The 21505-nt window shown below is 53.9% G+C and overlaps 10 protein-coding genes across 10 annotated transcripts; 5 read left to right on the top strand and 5 right to left on the bottom strand.

Annotated features, from left to right (window-relative positions):
* Positions 1-14: 14 nt before the first annotated feature.
* Positions 15-2511, bottom strand: PFLUO_LOCUS7131 (pre-mRNA-splicing factor cwc22; the record flags this gene model as incomplete). The annotated part of the gene is made up of 2 exons (XM_073784741.1): positions 15-460; positions 573-2511. 2 exons carry the CDS (start codon positions 2509-2511, stop codon positions 15-17), a joined length of 2385 nt encoding a protein of 794 aa, XP_073641166.1.
* A 266-nt stretch (positions 2512-2777) lies between these two features.
* Positions 2778-3147, top strand: PFLUO_LOCUS7130 (Dolichol phosphate-mannose biosynthesis regulatory protein; the record flags this gene model as incomplete). The annotated part of the gene is made up of 3 exons (XM_073784740.1): positions 2778-2780; positions 2830-2910; positions 2965-3147. The coding sequence occupies 3 exons, from the start codon at positions 2778-2780 to the stop codon at positions 3145-3147; spliced, it is 267 nt and encodes an 88-aa protein (XP_073641165.1).
* Positions 3148-3722: 575 nt separating this feature from the next.
* Positions 3723-7031, top strand: PFLUO_LOCUS7129 (uncharacterized protein; the record flags this gene model as incomplete). The annotated part of the gene is made up of 1 exon (XM_073784739.1): positions 3723-7031. The coding sequence occupies one exon, from the start codon at positions 3723-3725 to the stop codon at positions 7029-7031; it is 3309 nt and encodes a 1102-aa protein (XP_073641164.1).
* A 491-nt stretch (positions 7032-7522) lies between these two features.
* PFLUO_LOCUS7128 (uncharacterized protein) lies at positions 7523-8311 on the bottom strand (the record flags this gene model as incomplete). Its single annotated transcript, XM_073784738.1, has 1 exon — positions 7523-8311. The coding sequence occupies one exon, from the start codon at positions 8309-8311 to the stop codon at positions 7523-7525; it is 789 nt and encodes a 262-aa protein (XP_073641163.1).
* Positions 8312-8643: 332 nt separating this feature from the next.
* Positions 8644-9413, bottom strand: PFLUO_LOCUS7127 (uncharacterized protein; the record flags this gene model as incomplete). The annotated part of the gene is made up of 4 exons (XM_073784737.1): positions 8644-8798; positions 8850-8909; positions 8960-9226; positions 9290-9413. 4 exons carry the CDS (start codon positions 9411-9413, stop codon positions 8644-8646), a joined length of 606 nt encoding a protein of 201 aa, XP_073641162.1.
* A 636-nt stretch (positions 9414-10049) lies between these two features.
* On the top strand, positions 10050-13382 carry PFLUO_LOCUS7126 (3'-5' DNA helicase; the record flags this gene model as incomplete). The annotated part of the gene is made up of 1 exon (XM_073784736.1): positions 10050-13382. The coding sequence occupies one exon, from the start codon at positions 10050-10052 to the stop codon at positions 13380-13382; it is 3333 nt and encodes a 1110-aa protein (XP_073641161.1).
* A 251-nt stretch (positions 13383-13633) lies between these two features.
* PFLUO_LOCUS7125 (F-actin-capping protein subunit beta) lies at positions 13634-14759 on the top strand (the record flags this gene model as incomplete). Its single annotated transcript, XM_073784735.1, has 5 exons — positions 13634-13662; positions 13809-14188; positions 14256-14525; positions 14587-14634; positions 14686-14759. The coding sequence occupies 5 exons, from the start codon at positions 13634-13636 to the stop codon at positions 14757-14759; spliced, it is 801 nt and encodes a 266-aa protein (XP_073641160.1).
* Positions 14760-14973: 214 nt separating this feature from the next.
* On the bottom strand, positions 14974-15604 carry PFLUO_LOCUS7124 (uncharacterized protein; the record flags this gene model as incomplete). The annotated part of the gene is made up of 2 exons (XM_073784734.1): positions 14974-15462; positions 15521-15604. 2 exons carry the CDS (start codon positions 15602-15604, stop codon positions 14974-14976), a joined length of 573 nt encoding a protein of 190 aa, XP_073641159.1.
* A 391-nt stretch (positions 15605-15995) lies between these two features.
* Positions 15996-19395, top strand: PFLUO_LOCUS7123 (Transcription initiation factor TFIID subunit 5; the record flags this gene model as incomplete). The annotated part of the gene is made up of 6 exons (XM_073784732.1): positions 15996-16190; positions 16759-17055; positions 17177-17315; positions 17371-17414; positions 17465-18279; positions 18339-19395. The coding sequence occupies 6 exons, from the start codon at positions 15996-15998 to the stop codon at positions 19393-19395; spliced, it is 2547 nt and encodes an 848-aa protein (XP_073641158.1).
* A 708-nt stretch (positions 19396-20103) lies between these two features.
* PFLUO_LOCUS7122 (Protein phosphatase methylesterase 1) lies at positions 20104-21139 on the bottom strand (the record flags this gene model as incomplete). The annotated part of the gene is made up of 4 exons (XM_073784731.1): positions 20104-20303; positions 20365-20618; positions 20676-20766; positions 20821-21139. 4 exons carry the CDS (start codon positions 21137-21139, stop codon positions 20104-20106), a joined length of 864 nt encoding a protein of 287 aa, XP_073641157.1.
* Positions 21140-21505: the final 366 nt, after the last annotated feature.

Below are 21505 nucleotides of genomic sequence, written 5' to 3'. Positions count from 1 at the left end.
CAGGAACAAAAGCTTCAAATCTTCCAATTGCCCCGTCTAATCCCTTCCTGGGCTTCAATCACGGCGAGGTGGCTGCGAACGAAACACAGAAGAATCACGTCCGCGACGAGGCGGAGACGACGCTGACGCGGAGGAATGCCGCCTTGCTCGCGATGCAGGCGCACCACGCGCCGGGGGTGTGACAGACCGAGAAGGAGACCGGGAGTAGCTGCGATTCCTCCTTCGTGTTGCTTCACGACGCGGGGGTGTGACGGATCGAGATGCAGACCGTCGAGCCCGGTACGGACTGCGACTGGGACTCCTCGAGTAGGAACGTGCTCGGCTTTGACGTTTTGGGGCCGACTTCGACTGCGGCTGGTCTCCAGGGGTAGGGGATCGGCTATGCGAATCGCGACGACCCCGACGCGCCGGAGACCGCGAGCGCGAGGGTGTGTAGCTCCGGCTTCGTGAAGAAGGGGTCCTGGAGCGGGAATAGGACCGTCCGCGGTCCCGAGAAGGTGACCGAGAGTATGAATAAGAGCGGGAACGTGACCGTGGGGTGCACGTGGAACATGTAGAATGCGAGCGGGAACGCGACCGCGAGCTGACAGAAGACGAGCGAGAATCTGCGCGTGCAGCAGGTAGGGCGGGCACGGTTGGCTGAGGCAGATTTTTGAGATGCTCGCGCATGTCTTCCGTTAGAGCGCCCATGCCAATGCTGGTGAAGTAGTTGATCGAGAATCTGGTGTGGCGAGGGTTCTCTGTCGGGAACATGCCCTCGAAGCTGGGCCGCAGGATTTCATTTCGGAAACGTGCTTGCAGGCCGGGAACGCCCAAGTTCTCGGCAAGGTCCTGGAACAGGATCTTTATGAAGATGCGGCTGCTGGACGTGGTTTCCTCTTCGTTGAGGTGAACCACAGACAGGACATGCCAACCAAGGGCATCGTTGCTGAGCAAATGTCCAAAGAACCGCGCGATGTTGCGGAGGCGGTTTGTTTCGTAGCGGTGAATGGTGTCGTAGTACTTGGCAAACGCCTCCTCGAATAGGTCGGACCACAGTCGGTTGATCTTGGCAAATCTCTCACCGATCAGTCCGTAGAACTTGGAGTACGTCCGCTCCTGAGAGCAGCACTCGATGACCATGGAAGGCAGCTCAGCCTCTAATCCCTGGGGGAGATTGATTTTCATCAGTTTGTGGCAGCATTCTTCGAAGTCGATGCTGGACATGATCGTCAAGTAGATTGTCCGTCGAAGATTGACCAAATCTGTGTTGCTCTGGTCTTTGATATCCACGCGCTGTGCCTCCGTTTCAGACTCTTCGTCTGAGCTCACGTCCGAAGCATCCCCATCCTCCTCGTCGCTCTCTTCGCCGAGAATCTCGGCCTTCAGCTTCTTGTAGGCGTCCTCGTGTGCCTCCCATTCCGCATCGTACTTGAAGATATTGAGCGTATCCTGGGTCTCGATCTCGTCGTCCAACCCAAGTCGGTGTGTGATTTGATCTTCTTCTTCCACCAGATCGAGCTCCTCCTTGACGGTCGGGTTGTCCTTATACCGGTCCTTGCGCACCTGAAAGAGAACTTCGATCATGTACTGCACCCGCTTATCGATGTCGGCCTCGTGCAAGATATTCCGGAACTGGTCAAAGACGGCGAGCGCAATCTGCGGGTTCATCTCCTCCAAATGCTGGCCCACTTCCCGAGTGAGGCCCACGGCGATTTCCACGCTGTCGTCTGTTGGCTTGTGGAGGAGAAGCAGCAGGGTCTGCGCGGCAAGCATCTCGTGTGCCACCTGCTGGTTGCAGAGGTGTGCGATGAATGTCGTGGAGGAAATACAGACTGCCTTGTCATTTCGCTTGAACGCCTTGCGGAACTGGACAATCAGTCTCGACAGCAACAGATCGCCCACCTGTGGCAGCTTTGTGTTGACGATCGCCGCCATCGCAGCGTAAATGGGAGTGAAGGGTAAACTGGCGGCCTGCGCCTTCATGATGGAGCGGCAGAACAGACCCCGGCCCCGGACCAAGTTCTCTGCGAAGAGCTCGGGAACGATGTACTTGATGTTGGACACGTTGACCTTGTTGATCAGCCCGTTGATCGACTTCTTCAGGGCTTCCCATGCCATGCGCTGGTACTCTTTGCTCGTCTTATCCGTGATCTGGGCCTGCAAGGCGCGCAGCCGTGCTGGCGGAATATAGGTACCGCCCGATCGCATGTTGAGTAATTTCTCATATTCCGCCTTGGCCGACGCCTGTTTCTCTTCTTCGGTCATCGGCTTGCGAGCGGCCTCCTGTCGCTCGTGTTCGCGGACGCGCTCGGCGAGTTGGCGCTCCCTCTCAATGGCGCGATCGGAATCCATTCGAGGGATATCTCCATTATCCTGGACCGAGTTTCTCGGTGGCGACCGTCGACGATTGGGAGACGGCGAGCGGGAGGGGGGTGAGCGTTTGCGAGAGCCAGCGGCCGGCGAGTACGACGCACCCGGGGGAGGGGTGGGCACGCGCACCGCAGACTGCAAAATGACCGGATCCTCCATGATGAGAGTCGAGGAAGACGACGGAAAAGCGGCCCGGGAGTTGGGTTGGGTTGGCCGGACTGAGGCTGGAGCAAAAAGAAGAAAGTCGGTCCGGCTGAGGCTAGGGAGAAAGCTCTGTGGTCACGTGCATCGGGGCGAGTGAACAGCAGGAGCTCCTGATTATGATTGTTGTTGTCCTCTCCCGGTCTTGTCGCATTCATTCATTCATTCTGATTCCCAACCCCCACTGGTGTTGAGAGTTCTCCGGACACTTGCTGTTCCTCATAATGGTGAGCCTGAATTTTGCAAGCCCATTGGCCGCCGACTGACTGTCTATAGCTGGGTCAACTCGTGGGATCCGCCATGCTTTTGGCCGCCACTGCCATCTTTCTCTACTATACGGCCTGGACCCTGTTGATGGTATGTCTTTACTCGATCGCTCGGTCTAATCCCGACACTAATGATGTTGGCCAGCCCTTTGTCGACCCGGGCCATCCCCTCCACGAGCTGTTCCCGCCGCCCGTCTGGGCCATCCGCATCCCCGTTATCCTGATTCTGCTGGCGTCTGCCGTGGTGGGCACCTTCATCGGCATTGTGATGATCAATAGCAACAAGAAGAAGGCTGCCAAGGCCAAGGCGGCGAAGAAGAAGACCTGAGCGGTGGATGGATCGGGAGGCAATCATCGTGTACCATATTCCCTATTCCCCGTCCGTCTGTCACCTGGCCCGGACCCCGTGACCCTTACCCTCGAGGCATGACGGAATCATTTTCATTGTTCTTCTTTTGTCGCTCAGTCGGAGACCACCTGTAGTTAGTCCCGTAGGTACCAGGTCTACCTAGGTAATAATAGGTACTCGGTGCTCCCTCCTGGGCACTGAGAGGGACACCATCTACTCGCCTGCTTAGCTAACCGCGTAGGTGCCAGGCAAGATCGTCATGCCTCCGCAGCGGGTGATCGGGTCTGAGTCAGGAACGGCGGGGGAATGACTGAGCTGCCCCTCTTCCTCGTTCATTCTCCTCTTTCTTCTCTCATCTCTCTTACTTCTGCTACCTCTCGATCCGTCTGATCTCTGCGTGTCTGTGAGCAGACACTCACATAACTGTCTATCTCGGTTGATCCGAGCTGAAGCTCCCTCTTCCCGTTCTCGGACCTCCCCCAACTAGGTCCCGAGCGCCATTACTGACTGACTGACATCACTGTCGCCTCCCCTGTGAGGCATCTTCCACTTGAATGCCCCCGGCAGCCCCAGACGACCTGATCCGCCAGCATAGCCAGTCCCCGGGAGACGACATCACCCACGCCACCGATCAGAACAAACCGACCCAAGAGCATGAGCCAAGCACCAAAACCAAGAAGAAAGGGAAGGGTGGAAAGAAGAACAAAGGGGCCAAGGCAGCGACGGAGGATCTGTATGCTCCCACCATGATTGCCGACGATCATCATCATCATACGGCTGACGACAGTGGCCAATCTAGGACCACCCCCACCATCCAGGCCTCTTCTCCCCCCCACGAACCTGCTTCCTGCCCAGATCCCTCGTTGGACCATCATGTCAACCCCACCATAAGTTCACCGGTCCTCGATGCTCTCGGGTCACTGGGAGAGACGGGAGACCCCGATTTCGCCAATCGGACGGACACCTGGGCCCAGTCGGTGCCCTTTGGCAAGAGCCCGCCAAACGATCTGATAGATGGCGACATTCCGAGTGACTCTCCTCTGAATTTCCCCACCATCCAAGCACGGGCACCGTTCAGCCATCCTTCCTCGGCTTCCAACCCCAAACCCTTCAGCTCTGGAAATGGATACCGGAACAGCATGCCATCTCGACAGCAGTCCATCGACGGCCGAAAAAGCCACTCATACGGGAGCAACCAGGCGCCACTGCCCCATTTGCCCCAAGCCCATTTCTACGGTGCACCGGACGTGGATCTTCTCCCAGCCTCTAACAGACCTACCCAGGATGGCAGCTACTCGTTTTGCGGCTTTGATGTGCTTCCAAATGCTTCCCCAAAGACGCCTCGGGTGGGTATGAATGTCTTGCTGGTGGGAACAGATGGGTCCGTCGAGGTTCTGGCGGTTGAAGATCGTCGAACCCGTCGTATTGGACAAATCACTGGCCTCAACGGCCGGGTGATTGAGGCGAAAATCATCCCAAGCACGCCGGATGACCCTTTAGCACAGTCCAGACCTCACGTAGCGCTCATCATCCATGGGCCACTGCCACCAAATGAAGAAGAAGGCCGACCCTCCTCTGCTGGCTCAGAGGTGAATGAACTTCCTCCTTCGGTAGCCAAAGGCCATTCGAGCGACAGGCGCGATATTCCCTTCTACCAAACCAGGGTTGAAGTATATTCCCTCCGGACAGGCTATCAAGTCGCGACCCTCTTTGCAACCAAACCAGTTCCCTCTTTAGAGAACATCCCGGGTCTTCCATCTTTTGCCCCGTCGCCAGTGGGGAGCCTGAGGCTTTACATTAGCGGAAATCACATTGTCTTGGCCTCCGGGGTTAGTGGAGAAGTCTATGTCTATAAATATTACCCGACCACGGCAGCATGCACCTATCAGTGTGTCGGGAAGACATGGACCAGCATCCAGTCCAGAGATGCCCGTCGATATTCTGCCTCTTCCAGCTCGACTGATCCGGATGGATCTCGCGCAGACTCCCCTCATGGCCCATCTGCTATGGAGCGACCAATTCTGGCCGTGCAAGGACGATGGTTGGCAATAGTGCCACCTACGTCGACTTATAGAAGCTCGATTCAGGGAACAGTGCCGGCGCACCTGCTCGAAGGTAAAGTCTTTGGAATAGAGACGCGCAACCCACCTTCTATGCCATCCGTGAATTGTGCCACAGATGTTGGCGAAGGAGAGAGCTTCTTGGACAAGGTTGCCCGAGGAGTGACCCAGGAACTTGTCCGGGGTGCGCGTTGGATGGGCGATCAAGGCCTTCAAGCTTGGAACAATTACTGGAGCAACCAGCAAACTCCTGGCATCTCTCCGCGGCGGCCGACCCAGGCACCCGAACCTCAAGCACAAGGCTACGGACTTTTCCCGCCGACGCATGCGCAGGACACGCAGAATTCTTCTACTGCCGATTCGGACATTGTTTCGATCATCGATCTCAAGCGACTCGATGAAAGCGCGTCTTTTCATCCTCTGTCTACCTTCCAGGTACCTAATGGCTGCAGCTTTCTTTCGTTGTCGCCGAATGGCCTCATGTTGCTTACTGCGAGTCAGAAAGGTGACGTGCAGTATGTTTGGGATCTGATGCAGCTCAAGAATTGCCGTGCCACTGTATTTATGGCCGACGACCATGCCAGCCAGAGCCCGAACGTGCGGCAAGTGGCACGGTATCCACGACTCACGACATCAAGCATTGTCGATGTCATTTGGACTCCTCCAGTTGGCGATCGGTTGGCAATAATCACCAAAAAAGGCACAGTACATGCTTTTGATCTACCCCGAAGCGCATTTCAGTGGCCGCCATTCCGTCGAGCACGGCCTTCGACAGCCAAACCGCCCGCCACTGATCCTACAGCGGATGACATGTCGGGACAAGGGAACGGCGGAAACCCTCTGTCAGCGGCCATGAAGTTGGTGGGCGACAGAACCCAGCCATTTTTCTCGGCTGTGAGAGGCCGTGTTCCTTCGTCTGGCACTGCATTTTCGAACATGAGCGGGTTTGCATTGCCGTCTGCAGCGGGTGTGAAAGGCGGCAAAGTTGTTGCTGCTGGGCTGAGCAAGTCGATGGGAGCAGCAACGGGAACCGTCAATACGCTCCGCCATGTGGGAGAAAATCGCCTGCACTTGTCTGGCCTGGCACGAGAACCTGCTCCGTATCGAGTGACTTGGGTCTGCAACAAAGGAATCATGTTCTTGGGCCTGGTCGATGATGGCTCCTTCAAACTTTACCGCCTCAAACGAGCCGCGTCTACGCAGAAACACCGACAGTCACACACCGTCATTGGCAGCAAAGAAGGGGATTTCAAGCTGCCAGCCGGTTTACAGACCCACTGTGGCCCAGCACCCATTATGCCTTATGACCCGGACCTGGCCATCCATGCCTCTCTGATGCTACCATCGTTCAGCTCACAGCCAGCAACCACTATGAACGGATTTTGCCAGCCTCTCTCTCAGGCAGAGATTGAGACCAACACTCCCTATCAGCCTTTCCACACTGATCAGAGAGTTGGACTCCATGTTTTCGCTGGTGGCAGGGACTCAACAAAGTCAAATCCCAGTGGCCAATGGGTATTCGGTGGTGACATCCCTACGACCAAGCTCCACGTGAGATCATTCGGTAGTGGTGGAGATGATCAAGGTGATGATGAAGAAGATGCTGCTATTCACGAACACTCACTTGGAGCTGGAGGAGAGATGGAGAACCATATCACTTTGGGCAACAGCACCGGCAATTTTGAGGAAGTCATCATCACCACGCGGCGGAAGAAGAAAAACGTTTCTACGCCACTGAAAGCGGATGATGGATTCTTCGAGGACGACTGCGAGGTACTTGATTTTGCACGGGATCGAGTTTGATTTGGCTGCTGCTTTCTTGCTGATTTGTATTTCTTCTTCTTTTCTGCTGGCGCATTCGCTGCTGGAACGTCGAAGGTTCTGATTTTTGCTTCCTTTGATCTTCACTCTTCAACCATATCAACACAACACATACTTGTCTTTCTGTCTTTCCGGCGTTGGATATCTCTGCTTGTTTTGTTTCCTTTCACGCATACGTTTTTGCTCACAGAAACCCAAATACCCAAACTATGTATCTATTGTGTTTTGTTCTGGCGTCTGGATAGATGAGAGAGGTCCTTTGATGATTTGGACAACGGTCATTTTCTCTTTTACTTGCTATCAGGACTTGTCTCGTCCTTTTCCACTCGTTTGTGAGGCTTTGAGGCTATTGTCCCCCAACACTTCATCTGTGAGTTAGCATGGATGCTATCGAGATAAATGGAGGGATCTCCAAGATTTCTTATATACAAACTACCGTACTCATTCTAAGTAAAATGCGCCTCAAGGCCCCTCTAAATCGACTCAAGCATTTCTTCCTCCCACCACCCTCTGAAAATCTTGAGTCGTTCCGTCCGCTCCCTCGCCATCTTCCGCCCTGTCTCCGTCTTCATCATCCCCTCCAGCTTCTCCAGCTTCTCTCCGAAATGCTGAATCGAATTTTCCATCTCCCATTTCCCGTCTGGTCCGACAAATTTCTTGCCCTGCGCACCCAAGAAAGTAAAACACCGTCCGATCCCGATGGCCCCAAGAGCATCCAGCCGGTCTGCATCCTGAACAATACCCAGCTCGGGGTATTGGGACACCATATCCCGCACTAGTTCCGGGTCCTTGCACTCCTTCGAGTACGAGACATGGTAAACAATCCTTTGGATTTTGTCGGCCAGTCGTGCATCCATGCCGTAGGCAGTGAGTACGTAGGAGGCTATTGAGCGGGGCTGTTGCTGTTGCGTACCCTCTGCTGTGAGAACCTCTGATTCGGATCTTCCGGTCAGTTGTGCCACTAGAGCCGCGTTGGACGAGTACTTTCTGTCCTCGATGTCGTGGAGCAGTGCAGCCAGTTTGACCGCTGTGGGGTTGTACCCCGTGTCTGGGTGAAGGGCTTGCTCGCCGTATAGGATTTTCATGGACAGTGACACCACTCGGTGCACGTGTGCCATATCATGCGACGGGTCGTAGCTGGACATGTAGTCGGCGACGAACGAGGTCGTTTTCTTGTAGAGGGCCGCAAAGTGCTCATCATTCATGAAATCACTGGTCGATGGAGGCTTTGGAGCCGCTACATTTTCTTCCGTGGTGGTCATCTTCAGCTCTGTAATTCCATGCGTGTTGGTTGGTTAGGGAAGAAGAACAACGACGACAAAAACAAAGATACGCGTGAGAGGCTAATCACCAGCCACGTGATTGGCCCAAACTATGTCAAGGATGTACACTACTCGTAGTTTACACCTACAGCACTACTAGACAAGGAAATAAACCTTTAAAATGTTTTTCATGGTCATAAAATTCACAACCTAAAAACCCCGGTCCCAGGTATTTCGATACTATTATCACACAGACGAAAGAAAAGCCAGAAATTTGGCATGCAAGGGACCATCCGCCTAGCAAAAAAGTGAAGATCCACTCTAGCCTCGGCCTACAGAGCAAATGCAGCCACAACCAGGCCCAGAAGACCTGCAGCAGAAGCACCAATGTTGATATGGCTGGCTGCATTGGTAGTCTGGGTGACGCCCTTGGCAGTGTTGGTGGCAGTAGTAAAGGTTGAGACGGGGCTGCCAGCGGAGTTCGTGACTGCGAGATGGTTAGAAAAAGAACCCTGAGAGGGAATGAAGATATACATACCCACAGATCGGGTGGTGGTGCCAGTCTCAGTCATGACGGTATTGCCAGCGGAGTCTGTGACTACGAGAGGGTTAGAAAAGAATCCTGAGAGGAAATGAAGATATACATACCCATAGACCGGGTGGTGGTGCCAGTCTCAGTCATCACGGTGTTGCCAGTGGAGGTGGTCCCGGCCTGGCGATTATTGACACTGGTGGCCGGAAAGTAGTGCGAGTTGTAGCAGTTCTGCTCACAATCCGAGTACCGCTGGGTGTCGGCCGCCGAGCCATTCCCTTGAGGGCAGGCCGCGACGCATTTGTTGGTGTCGTTGACCTGGCTGTCGCTAGGGCAGGGCACGTTGTTGCATTTGGCGCGGCAGCACACGTCGTTGGCATCACCTACACATTGTTCCTGTGAGCCTTTTTGAGACAGAAAAGAAGAGAGGGTGGACTACGACTTACACTTGCTGGCGCAGGAAACCTCAGCGTTTTCGGTAGTCACCGCTTGATTAGCATTTGTGATGGTGGTGTCTTGCGCGGCGGCAAGCACCAGGAGTGTGGAGAGAGCGAGGACGTTGAACTTCATGATGAAGAAGATGGTAAGAGATTAAAAGTAGATTTAGAGAAAAGGTAGTGGCTAAGGAGTGACAGACCGGTGTAGAGAGAAGAAGCAGAAGAAAAGAAAGAGAGGGTGGTCCGTCAGGAATAAATAATAGAGGCAAGTACACAACCCTGACAGCCCCAAACAATCGTGGCTCCCATCCGCACTGTCTCACAATGATCGCTTTCCCTGGCTCTACGAGATGCAAGCTGGATTTGGCCATTGCCTTGCGTCCCCAGCGGCAGGTTCCCGAGGGACGAGGGTGCCTGGCAGCACCCCTTGAGAAGAAGGGGTTAGTTGGTAAATAGTAATTCCTATGTAGAGAGAGAGTAGATCTGTCAGATCCGGGGCAGGGACTTGTCCCACTTCGACGATAGTGGTTTTGCTTATAGGCAGGTGAAGAATTCTCAGGCAAGGGAGAGATCTACTATGGTTATGATTTTTCCGCCCTTGACTAGGGCTGGACACGAGATGATTATTGTGTAGTCAACTAATAGAGGTCAGGGATGGCAAGGATCCGATCGGGCTAACAAACGGTGCAAACACTTTGGTCCACGTGACACCGCGCATCCCCCACTGACGCGCTTCTTGTCACGATGATAGCAGCCCACGCTCTGCGCGATGCCCGCCACGGACTCCGCGGAGTCTGACTACTTAGACGACGATGATGACTTCATAGTCCCCAGCACCCCCTGCGACAAACCGTCGCCCTCACCTCGTCCCGCCAAACGTCGTCGCGTGGAAGACGAGCACCGCGATGGGGGCTCCAGCACGTACGAGTTCTCTTCCATGAATGGTGACGACGATGACGTCCAGCTTCCCTCTCCCCACCGGGACTCGTCCATGGATCTTGAAGAGCGACAGGCCCGGTCCAAGTCGAGGAGTTTCGTGCCCAAACGAACCAACACCAGCTATCAAGAGAACATATTCGTCACCCAGTTGACCCAGCCCAATTCAAGCCCGGAACGGATTCGTGGACCCCGGTGGAAGAAACCCGATCCGGTACCACCTCCTTCGGAAGCTCTGCAACCTGTACGCGAAGATGCGCCGCGGAAGGCTCCGAATTACTACGATAATGACGCAGAGTTGAGGGCCGCCATTGCAGCTTCGCTGGACTCGTTCGAGGGGGAGTCGCGGAAGACGGTGCCAAATTTGGGTCTATCGAATCGGCCTCCGCAGAGACTTGGACAATCAGCAAATACAGAATCCCAGAACGGCTCGGCGGATGTGTCCTTCCTAGACGATATCCCAGAGGATGCCTTTGATTCCTCTCCGTCTCTTTCGCCGGTGTCACGACCAGCACAACCTCCCCCCGCACCACCAGCGGCAACTCGCCCCCTAAATCGTCAGCCCAGCCTTCGGCAAGCCACGCTTTTCGGAATGGCTGCCAGGAACCCGGATATTCAAACCTCGCGGGAGCGAGGCTGGTCTCCTCCGGACAAAGACGAGCCTCCGACTCAGCACAAGCTGAATCATGACGCCTTAAATACTTGGGTATACCCGACCAACTTGGGCAACACGAGAGATTACCAGTTCAGCATCACCCAGGCAGGTCTTTTCCACAACCTTTTGGTAGCATTACCCACCGGTCTTGGAAAGACCTTTATCGCCGCAACGATCATGCTCAATTGGTTTCGTTGGACGAAAGACGCGCAGATCATTTTTGTGGCTCCGACAAAGCCGTTGGTGTCGCAGCAGGTGTCGGCATGTTTGGACATTGCGGGGATCCCACGATCAAAGACAACTATGCTCACTGGAGGGGTGGCGCCTGGTCTTCGAGCGGAGGAGTGGCAGTCTAAACGAGTGTTTTTCATGACACCGCAGACATTGACCAACGACCTGAAGACTGGAATTGCAGACCCAAAGCGCATTGTTCTTTTGGTCGTAGACGAAGCTCACCGTGCGACGGGTGGCTATGCGTATGTCGAGGTGGTCAAGTTTCTGCGGCGATACAACAAGAGCTTCCGAGTTCTTGCATTGACAGCGACTCCCGGATCGACCGTAGAGTCTGTACAGGCAGTGATTGATGGCCTGGACATTTCTCGTGTAGAGATTCGGACCGAGCATTCGATTGACATTCGACAATATGTGCATGCTCGTAATACGGAGATCGAGACCTTCGAGAACTCTGACGAGATGGTGTTTTGCATGGACCTGTTTTCCTCGACATTACGGCCACTTGTCGACCAGCTCCGGACTCTCAATGCTTATTGGGGACGAGATCCCATGTCGCTGACTGCCTATGGTCTAACCAAAGCGCGGCAGCAGTGGATGATGTCCGATGCGGGCCGAAATGCCAATTTTGGGCTAAAGGGCAAGGTCAATTCGATCTTCACGGTTCTTGCGAGCTTGGCCCATGCCATTGACCTTCTCAAATACCATGGTATTGTCCCATTCTATCGACATCTCCTGCACTTCAAAGGAGGCGGCGACGGACAGAAGGGAGGAAAGTATCAGAAACAGATTGTGCAAGACGAGAGTTTCAAGAAGCTCTTCAGTCACTTGGAGCCATGGAGCAAGAATCCAGAATTTATTGGCCATCCCAAGTTGGAGTATCTCAAGTCGGTCATTTTGAATCACTTCATGGATGCAGGGGAAGGCACCGGTGCTTCTGGCAGCAACGGAAATCCTGCAACACGAGTCATGATTTTCGTTCATTTCCGTGACAGCGCTGAGGAAGTCGCCCGAGTGTTGAAGCGCTACGCGCCCATGATCCGCCCTCATGTTTTTGTTGGTCAGTCCAGCGCCAAAGGTTCCGAGGGCATGGACCAGAAGACACAGCTTCAGATCATCGAAAAATTTAAAGGAGGGACATACAACACCATTGTCGCCACCTCGATTGGCGAGGAGGGTCTTGATATTGGTGAAGTCGACCTCATCGTGTGCTATGACTCGTCCGCATCGCCTATTCGCATGCTGCAACGAATGGGTCGAACCGGTCGTAAACGGGCAGGAAATATCACCCTGCTCCTGATGAAGGGCAAGGAAGAAGAGTCCTATATCAAGGCTAAGGATAACTACGAGAAGATGCAAGAAATGATTGCCAGCGGCGCTCGATTTACATTCCACAATGACCGGTCTGCTCGCATCCTACCCGCCGGTATTCGGCCAACTTCCGATAAACGACACATTGATATTCCTCCCGAGAACTCCCAGCAGGAACTGCCCGAGCCGAAACGCAGAGGAAGGGCGCCTAAAAGACCCCCCAAGAAATTCTACATGCCCGATGATGTGGAGACGGGCTTCACACGAGCGTCCAATATTGGAGGTGACAGCTCTCGCGAGAAGGCCAAAGCTGCACCGCCGAAGAAGCGACCTCGAACACCGACCCCAGAGCCTGTGGATCTTCCATCATTGGAAGACGTGTTCCTCAATCCGGCCGAGCAGAAAGAGCTCGAGCATCGTTATCAGAATATCGGAGCTACCTCCCCACAGTTCATCCGCTTCCCGCGCACTGATGCTTTCCCTCGGTTGCAGCTTGATGCATGGCCTACCAAGATCGTCAAGCATGGCTCTCTGACCCGTCGCATGATTGCAGCCTTGCGGAAGATGGATGAGACGAGCCTTGATTGTGATGATTATTTCAAGCAGATTTTGGCGCGGGCTCCCCCATCATTCAGCGAGACTCAACAGTCCTCGATTGGCGATTCAACCGTGAAGCCCAAGACCAAGCGCCGGAAGGCGAGGCAGACGCAGCCAGCGCCCAGTTCTCACACTCGGGGGGTGACAGCCCCCGGTGCCGATGACACCTATGATGCCGATATTTTGGCCCTGTTGTCGACTCCGGACCCTAAACCCAAGCACAATCAACAAGCTCCTCCTCTTCCAGAGGATGATCTTGATGATGACATGGATTTCGATCTCCCGAGCCCTAGTTTTATGTTTAGTAGCAGCCCTAAACCCAAGCCTGTCCGGAAGCAGAAACGGCCTATGATCGAGGACAGTGATGAGTGACGACCATGAGCGAATGTTGTATTTATTGGCATCCGGTGTGATTGAGGATAACCTCTGTTTGTTTCGAGTCCACTGTACATACTGGAGAATTGGACACTTGCTCTTCACAGTATTCTGTTCTTGCTGTTCTACAGCGTTCCTAGTTATCTTATCGCCACGCTCTCCGCCTCAGCCACGCACCTCCGATCAACATCTCCCCCGTTCCGCCTGGGACATTGATACATTTCAACCCACCACACTCCCCGTCCACCATGGCCGATGCTCAGTTTGACAGTGCCCTGTGAGTGACGCACCCTTTTTGCATCCCCCCCAACTTCAATCCATCGACTTTCCACACAATCTCCAACAAGTCACCTCTCTCCGCCCCAAATCTGACCCCGCCCTCTGTTGACCGCGACAATTGAACTGACCAAAGCACACCCCCAGCGATCTACTCCGGCGGCTGAACCCGCGCAACACAAAGACAAACCTCCAAGCCATCACGTCCATTGTCCCCGATCTGACTGAAGACTTGCTCTCCTCCGTCGACCAGCCCCTCGAGTCCCGCCGGTGTAAGCAAACGAGCCGTGACTATCTGCTCTGCGACTACAACCGTGACGGTGATAGCTATCGGTCACCATGGAGCAATGAATTTGATCCCCCGCTGGACGACGGCACAGTCCCCAGTGAGCGGGTGCGCAAGCTGGAGGTTGCAGCCAACGAGGCGTTTGATGTCTACCGGGAGCTTTATTATGAGGGGGGTGTAGGGAGTGTGTACTTTTGGGATCTGGATGATGGGTTTGCGGGAGTCATTCTCCTGAAGAAGGGTATGTTACTTCCTTCAGCCATTGGGCATTCACGGTGGTTCTATTGACTGACTATTCCATCTCCCAGGGGTCACTCCCGGTTCCCAGAGCTCCGGCGAATGGGACAGTATCCACGTTTTCGAGGCTACGGACCGCGCACGCATGTCACACTACAAGCTCACCAGCACAGTCATCCTGCACCTCTCCAACGAGAATGAGAAGCTCGGCGAGATGGACCTGAGCGGGAACATGACCCGCCAGGTGGAGGCTGATCTGCCTGTTGAGTCGGATGCCAGCCACGTCGCGAATGTGGGCAGACTGGTTGAGGATATGGAACTAAGAATGCGGAATTTGCTTCGTACGGTCTTTCATCCGTTTGTTCTGTGGTATATTTGGCTGACCTGTGCCGCAACTATCAGAGGAGGTTTACTTCGGCAAGGCCAAGGATGTTGTCGGCGAGCTGCGGAGTAAGTGAGCCCTTCACGGTATATTGATCCGGTTACTGACTGTGCATGCAGGCTTGGGTACCTTGTCCGAAGCCAACAGGGGCCGCGCGACTCAGCTGGAGATGATCAAGGGCATGCAGAAATAGATCGCTGCATTGGTCGGACATTTCGATGTTGTCTTCGTTTCCTTTGTCGCATAGCTTCGTAGTTTGGTGGACATTTCCTTGCAATATATTGGTCCACATCATAAAAATTGTTTAATTGCAATAGACTCCCCGGGGTATCAATAAATCACAAAGCCCGCCGCAGCTCCGGCTACCCGCAGACGATCAACCAGCAACGGCCAGCTCCTTCCCAGATTCAATCGACCTGCATTTTCTCCGAGTCTGACTCTGGCTTGCTAGAATCCCCGCTGGGAGCTTCCAGCCGGTCAATTTTCTCGGCCAATTCGCTCGCCGCCGCCCACAATTCGGCCTCCTTGTCCATGCCAACCGTGTCTTTCCGGCTATTCAGCCAGCTAATATCCAATGGATCTCCTTCCCCATCTCCGATGGCTGCGGCTCCTGCAGCGGCACCGGCACCAGCGCCAGCACTCGTCGTATCGCCCGCCCGCGCGGCCGACTCGGGCGCCAGCACATCGGCCTCTTCTAATGCGTAGACCTGCCGGCGAAGCCGTACATCAATGGATGAGAGGAGTGTAAAATATCGAGCGGTCGCTTCCTTGAATTGGGTCTTGTGGGAGTCAAGGGAGCCGTCGGGCACGGCGGCGGGAGGGTTGGAGGCGTCGGGTTCGGCGTTGGTTAGAGCCTGGATGGCCAGTCCGGCGGAGTGGATCAGTTCTGCGACATCCTAGGGGAACTGTTAGCTGCGTGGCTGCCTGTGTAGTCATGAGAATTGAATAGCCCACCTTGTCGACTTCGTTCAGCTGCCGAATGCGATCCGCGGAGGTGAACCTCTGCTCGTCTTGGGCAGGTGGCGCGTCGTCGGCCATGATGGGGAAACAAGGACCAATTGGCGAACACAGTTGATCAATCGACAGCCAGACCGAGCTCACGAGCTGCAATTTTCGATCCCGTCGAGTCTCCTGGTCTCCTTGAGCAGCACAGCAATGGAAGAAGGAAGTTGTCACGTGTAAACCTGGGGGAAACCACCACGCTTAGTCACGGGTGAAGCTCGCTGCAGCCGCCATCGAGATATCAAATTCATCCCCATCGTCGACTCAGCGCGCCGACTCAGCGCTTGGCATCCCAATCAACCTCTGCAGCCATCTTTCCTCTCTTGTCTTCTTTCTCTTCACACTCATACCCCTTTGCCTCTTCATCTTGCCCTTCACCACTCACCCAACTCCGATCCTCACTGACCTTCAAATCGACTTCATCGCCATGTCCGCGCCAGGCGGAGCCCCCAGCCCTGCACCACGCAGTGGCAGCATGGGGCCTGGTGGCACAAGTGGCAGTGGAAGCATGTCCATGCCCTCCCAGCAACCACTGTCAGGCACTCCTGTGCACTCCGCTCCGACCCCAGGCCCGCCGCCTCCCCCTAGTGGCGCTATGTCGCAGCAGAATCTCAATCAAATTGTGAGTGAATTTGATTCTTAGCAGTTTTTTTTTTGGTGCTGTGATTTGCCTTGTGCTTGTTGCTGGTGTTGATCTGGTGCACCTTTGTTGTATTCTGTTCTGGCCCAGCGTGCTTTGCCAGATGCTCTTCTTTCTTGTCTTTCTGTTGCTTTTATATGCCATGGCCAGTGTGTCTATTGAGTCGATGGGTTTTGCCTGTGAAGAACTGGTTATTCCAGTGGCCGACATCACAGAATGCCTTCCCTGGGGGCGATATCTGGGGTGGTTAATTCATGGCCAGCAGGAGCACCTGAGAAGTTGGATAGTTCTTCTTCCATCTTTCTTTAGGGCTCTTACTGTCGCCTAATATGGCACGTGATATGGGCAGCCTTCCCATTTGGGATCTGTGGTGGTCTATCTTATCATGCGGCTCTCCTCTGCCTGCCCGAGTTGCTTGCCTTTGCCTGTATTTGATTGTCTTTGCTTTTGTTTGCTCTTTCGGCCTCGATTCTTCTCCTACACTCCCATCCCCTTTCCTCTTTTGTTTCAATACTTCACCCCGACCCTTTGAGATATTCCACAACCCTAGAAACCCTGGGATTTCAATATGCCTCCGAAGAAAAAGCGGACTCGGAACTCGTGGACCTCGCGCCGGGAGCAAGAAAAGGAGCGGAAGAGAAACGCGGCTCGCAAAGCTGCTGCGCGTGCTCTCGCCGCTGCCTCGCCCTCCAGCAGCTCAGCTGATGGGAACATTGCTGATGCCGCGGTTGTCGAGCTTCCGGATGTTGCCGTTGTCGAGAGCGTTGCCGACAGCAAAGAGGCTCATCTGGTTGCTGAAGACGTGGACTTGGTCGCTCAGACGGAGCTACCAGCATCTGCGCAACTTGTTTGTTCACCCAGGCATGGGCTGCTTTACATCGCTTTTTGTCTTTCTTTTTTGTAACTGCATGCGGAGCGTTTGATTTTCTTCATGGGTGTATTTGACTGACTCGTCCATGCTGTCTTAGGTGATCGACTATCTTGCCAAAAAGGGCTACAGCCGCACCGAAGCGATGCTTCGTATGGAGTCGGCCAACCAAGAAATTGACGGCCGCCCTCTTCCTCCCTTAGGCGAAGATGCTCGTCCGAAATACCAGCAAGGTTTCGGTAAGCCCACCTTCTTCCTGACTGATCGCAGCACGGTGGCTAACAACTTCTCTAGACTTGCTGAAGGCCTGGGTCGAGGAGAGTCTCGACTTGTACAAGGTCAGTCCCTTGCTTTGAACCTCCCCGAACCTCTGCTGATCATTTCGTAGCCTGAGCTTCGCCGTGTCTTGTGGCCGCTCTTTGTCTATTCGTTCCTGAACATGGTCACCTCCTTTTATCCTCAGGAAGCGAAGCAGTTCTTTGAATCCAATAAGAACATGTTTCTCCCCGAGCACACCGATGACATTCGCATCCTGGAACCGATCAGTCTGCCGGAGCATGTTCAGGACAACGCGACCTCAAAGCTGTACCGTACCAACAAGTACCGCATTGTGCTGAGCAACTCCGCCTATACCAACCTGCTCCAGTTCTTGGAAAGCAAGGAGAAGGAGGGCGGGTCGGTCATGACCGCGATTCTGAGCAGCTACTGCACGCTGAAAACCATGGATCGCGCCGCAGATAACCGTTTCAGTTTTGCTGCGATGCTGAACCAGATTGGTGCTGGTAAAACTTTCCCTGCTGAGGACGAGGGTATCCCTGGCCATCATCCCGGCTCGGCGTACACTGGTGACAATCCAGCTATGGCTGGAACTCTTCCGAGACTGAAGCTTGGCAAGCTCCCCATGGAGCAGGGAATGGAAACAGATGTTCGTGCTGAGCTTGCTGAGGAGGATGCCAAAAACCCCCCAAAGGATGGACAGAACACTTTGATGCAGGAGTTTGACGAAATGATCAAAAAGGAAGAAGATGAGGAAGCCCCTTCTCGCACCGACATGTCGTATCCTCCTTCTATGGCTCAGGATGTTGAAATGGCGGTCGTCCAGGTGAAGGAGCACCGCGATCGACTGAAGATCGAGGGCCGCACTGGCGGCGTGGGCCCCGGAGTCAGCGTGTGCATGTTTACTTTCCATAATACTTTGGATTCGTATGTACCCCTTTTCTACACTCTTTTTTGCTATCTGCCGCCTACTGACATGCCCACAGGGTCTGCTGCATGGATTTCTCCGACGACAGCGCCTTGATCGCCGTCGGATTCCAGCAGTCATACATTCGCATCTGGACTGTGAACGGAAAACCCATTCGGTCAGCTCATCCAGAGCTCGACAACGGACCACCGACCAACTCCAAGCGTCTCGTTGGGCACAGTGGGCCTGTGTATGCGGTTTCGTTTTCCCCAAGTTCTATCTCGAGGGATACTACTCCCGGGGCGGACCGAGTGTCTACCAATTCTCGTTGGCTGCTCTCGTCGTCGGCGGACAAGACTATTCGACTATGGAGCCTTGACACATGGCAATGCATGGTGGTCTACAAGGGCCATAACCGTCCCGTCTGGGATGCTCGTTGGGGTCCTTTCGGTCACTACTTCCTTTCGGGCGGCTCTGACAAGACTGCGCGCCTCTGGATCACCCATGAACCTCGCCAGACGCGCATCTTCGCCGGCCACGATCAGGACGTGGACTGCATTTGCTTCCACCCGAACTCGGCGTACATCTTTACAGCTAGCTGCGATCATACGGTTCGCATGTGGGCTGTCACCACCGGAAACGCGGTTCGCATGTTCACCGGACACACCGGCAATATTACCGCTCTGGAATGTAGCCGTAATGGCAAACTTCTGGCTTCTGCTGATGATGATGGATCTATTCTCCTCTGGGATTTGGGCCCTGGCCGACTTCTCAAGCGGATGAGGGGACACGGCAAGGGCGGCATCTGGTCGCTCAGCTGGAGTGCGGAGTCTACCATTCTGGTTTCTGGTGGAGCCGATGGCACAGTCCGTGCCTGGGATGTTGATGCTCCCCAGGAATCCACACAGGGACGTATCCTTCCTCCCGGAGAGGGAAGCTCGAAGATTGACGGCGGGAACCCGTCCACTGCAGGTGCTGCCGGTAAACCCAAGAAGAAGAAGAAGGGCAAGGATGATACAGTCACTCCCGATCAGATCAGCGCGTTCCCGACGAAGAAGACTCCTGTCTACAAGGTCAAGTTCACCGACTCAAACCTCGTCGTGGCAGGAGGAGCCTATCTCCCTGATTTGCCATAGGTGATTTCGATGCATCCACAATACCCAATTTTCATCTCTTACCTGGCGCCAATACTCGGGGGGTATTTTCTTTGCACCACAGCTTTGATCTGTGGTTTTCATTATCTTTCTTGATCTGCTCATCATCATTTCTTGATTCTTGCGGGATCTTGGTGGCGCATGGATTTAGAAAAGCTGGCTATCGGCGTTTGGGTTAGGAAGGCAGTGCACGTTTCTGACGACAATTTCCTTTTCATGTATCTTTTTCCTTCCGTTCCCTCTGGTTTTATTTCTTCTTCTTGTTTTCTCTGAGCTTGGCCTGTCCCCTGATTGTTGGGACTTGGCAGCGACCTGACCCCGTTGCAGGACGGAATGCGGCTGCTGTGACTTTTGTGGCTGTTCTTCTGGATGATCTGATGGCGGAACTACGGAATGATACCTTCATGGGACGAATCGCGGACTGCTATTGCCAGATGTGGCCAGTAGGACTTTGAATTTGAATTCATTTCTGGATATTCTTTACTTCCATTCTTTCTTCCTTTACTCTAAAACGGAAGATGCTTGTAGTTCATCAAGATGGACGAAGAAATCGTAGACCCAATACCCATGCCTGCCCGTCATTCATTGTTTCCCAATGTAGAAAGCCAAACCCAGTGGTGGCTGTAGGCGCCGTTCTTGAACACAAACCTATAACCAGTCTTCATTGCCAAGGGCCCATTTCTATCGCAATTAACCACTGCCACTGCCACCGGCACCAGACCCTTTCTTCATCGCCGCCGCAGCCTGCATATCGGCCACCTTGGGTGGCAGCACCAATGCGCTGCGGTCATTGCGCTTGTAGAAGTCAGCCAGTATTTGTGCCGTCTTGGCCGGTTGATCTTCCTGGATGAAATGGCCTGCTTCAGGGAAAACCTGGAGTTGATATTTGCCTGGGAAGAATAGATTAGAACTATAATATCGAAGACGAAATCGTTTATAGACGATGCTTACCTTGCATTTGTCCAATCATCAGCTCCTTATCTAGTCGGTCTGTTCCCGCAAGTAAAAGTAGCTTTCCACCTCGTGCTTCGAGAAACTTTTGGCTCAGCCCGATGAACCAATTCTCCCAAAATGGCTTCGTTGCAGACAGATTAGTGCGCCAGACCCATGGCTTGCCCGGGTCGGCGGGCTCATTTTCTTTGTAGAGAAGCGATGGCACGGATGCACGAGCAGATATAGTGTTCCGAATAGTGCGGGAGCGTGTGCTACATTCTGGTTAGTTTCGGCCATTTCATGAATGAGAGATCAGGCTGGCAACGTACTGCCATTCAATTCCTGATGCAAGAGATGGAAATCGGGTTGGTCGTGTCGAGAGGTATTTCTCCATGCTCTGAAGGGCATCCATTGCCGACCCTGAACGGGGACGTGGTTAATGTTGAGCAGGAGGAAAAAGAATCAAGAACATACCTTCCACCACGTCCAGTACCGCATACGCCAGCAACTTCGACCCAAGTTCGCCCTTCTTCGCCACATCTGTGATGACCGCACCCCCAAGGCTATGTCCAACAAGCACGATGTCTGGGAGAGATTCCCAGCCCATCCTTGACTGAGTTTGGCGAATCATATACACAAGATCCCGACTCAGGGTTTCGAGACTCAGATCAATCTCAATATGACCATCAGCCTCGGCTTTTGTTGATTCTGCGGTGGATGGATTGTCCGGGCCCTTTGGTGCATTTTTGGGTGTCATCATCGTCCGACCGTGGCTTCTGGCATCAATGGACATGACCCCCGCCTTGGGAAGGATTTTTCTGATTTCTTCTGTACAGGCCGCAAATGATAGACCAGAAGAGCCTGCGCCATGATGCATAACAAACAGTGGGCTTGAGTCTGTAGGTGGTGTCAAATAGACATGGTGTAAAATGCGGAGGTTATCGACTTCTTCGGGTAGGAAAAGTTCCTGTGCGAAGAAGTCGGTCCATGTCAAAGATGATTGTGATGATGGTCTGTGATTCATATTAGCTTGAATCCAGCCCGTATTCATGATCACTCAATATTGTTGACGGAAAGCATTGGAAACCACCCGGGTGCATTATGTCCGCTATGGTGAAGGGGAGAGATACGGACCTGCGGCCCGCCCGGGCAAACAGCT

The sequence above is a fragment of the Penicillium psychrofluorescens genome (assembly GCF_964197705.1).
Source record: "Penicillium psychrofluorescens genome assembly, chromosome: 4".
In the NCBI taxonomy this organism is placed as follows: Eukaryota; Fungi; Ascomycota; class Eurotiomycetes; order Eurotiales; family Aspergillaceae; genus Penicillium; species Penicillium psychrofluorescens.
The sequence above is the reverse complement of the archived record's forward strand: the minus strand, read 5'-3'. Positions and strand labels throughout refer to the sequence as shown.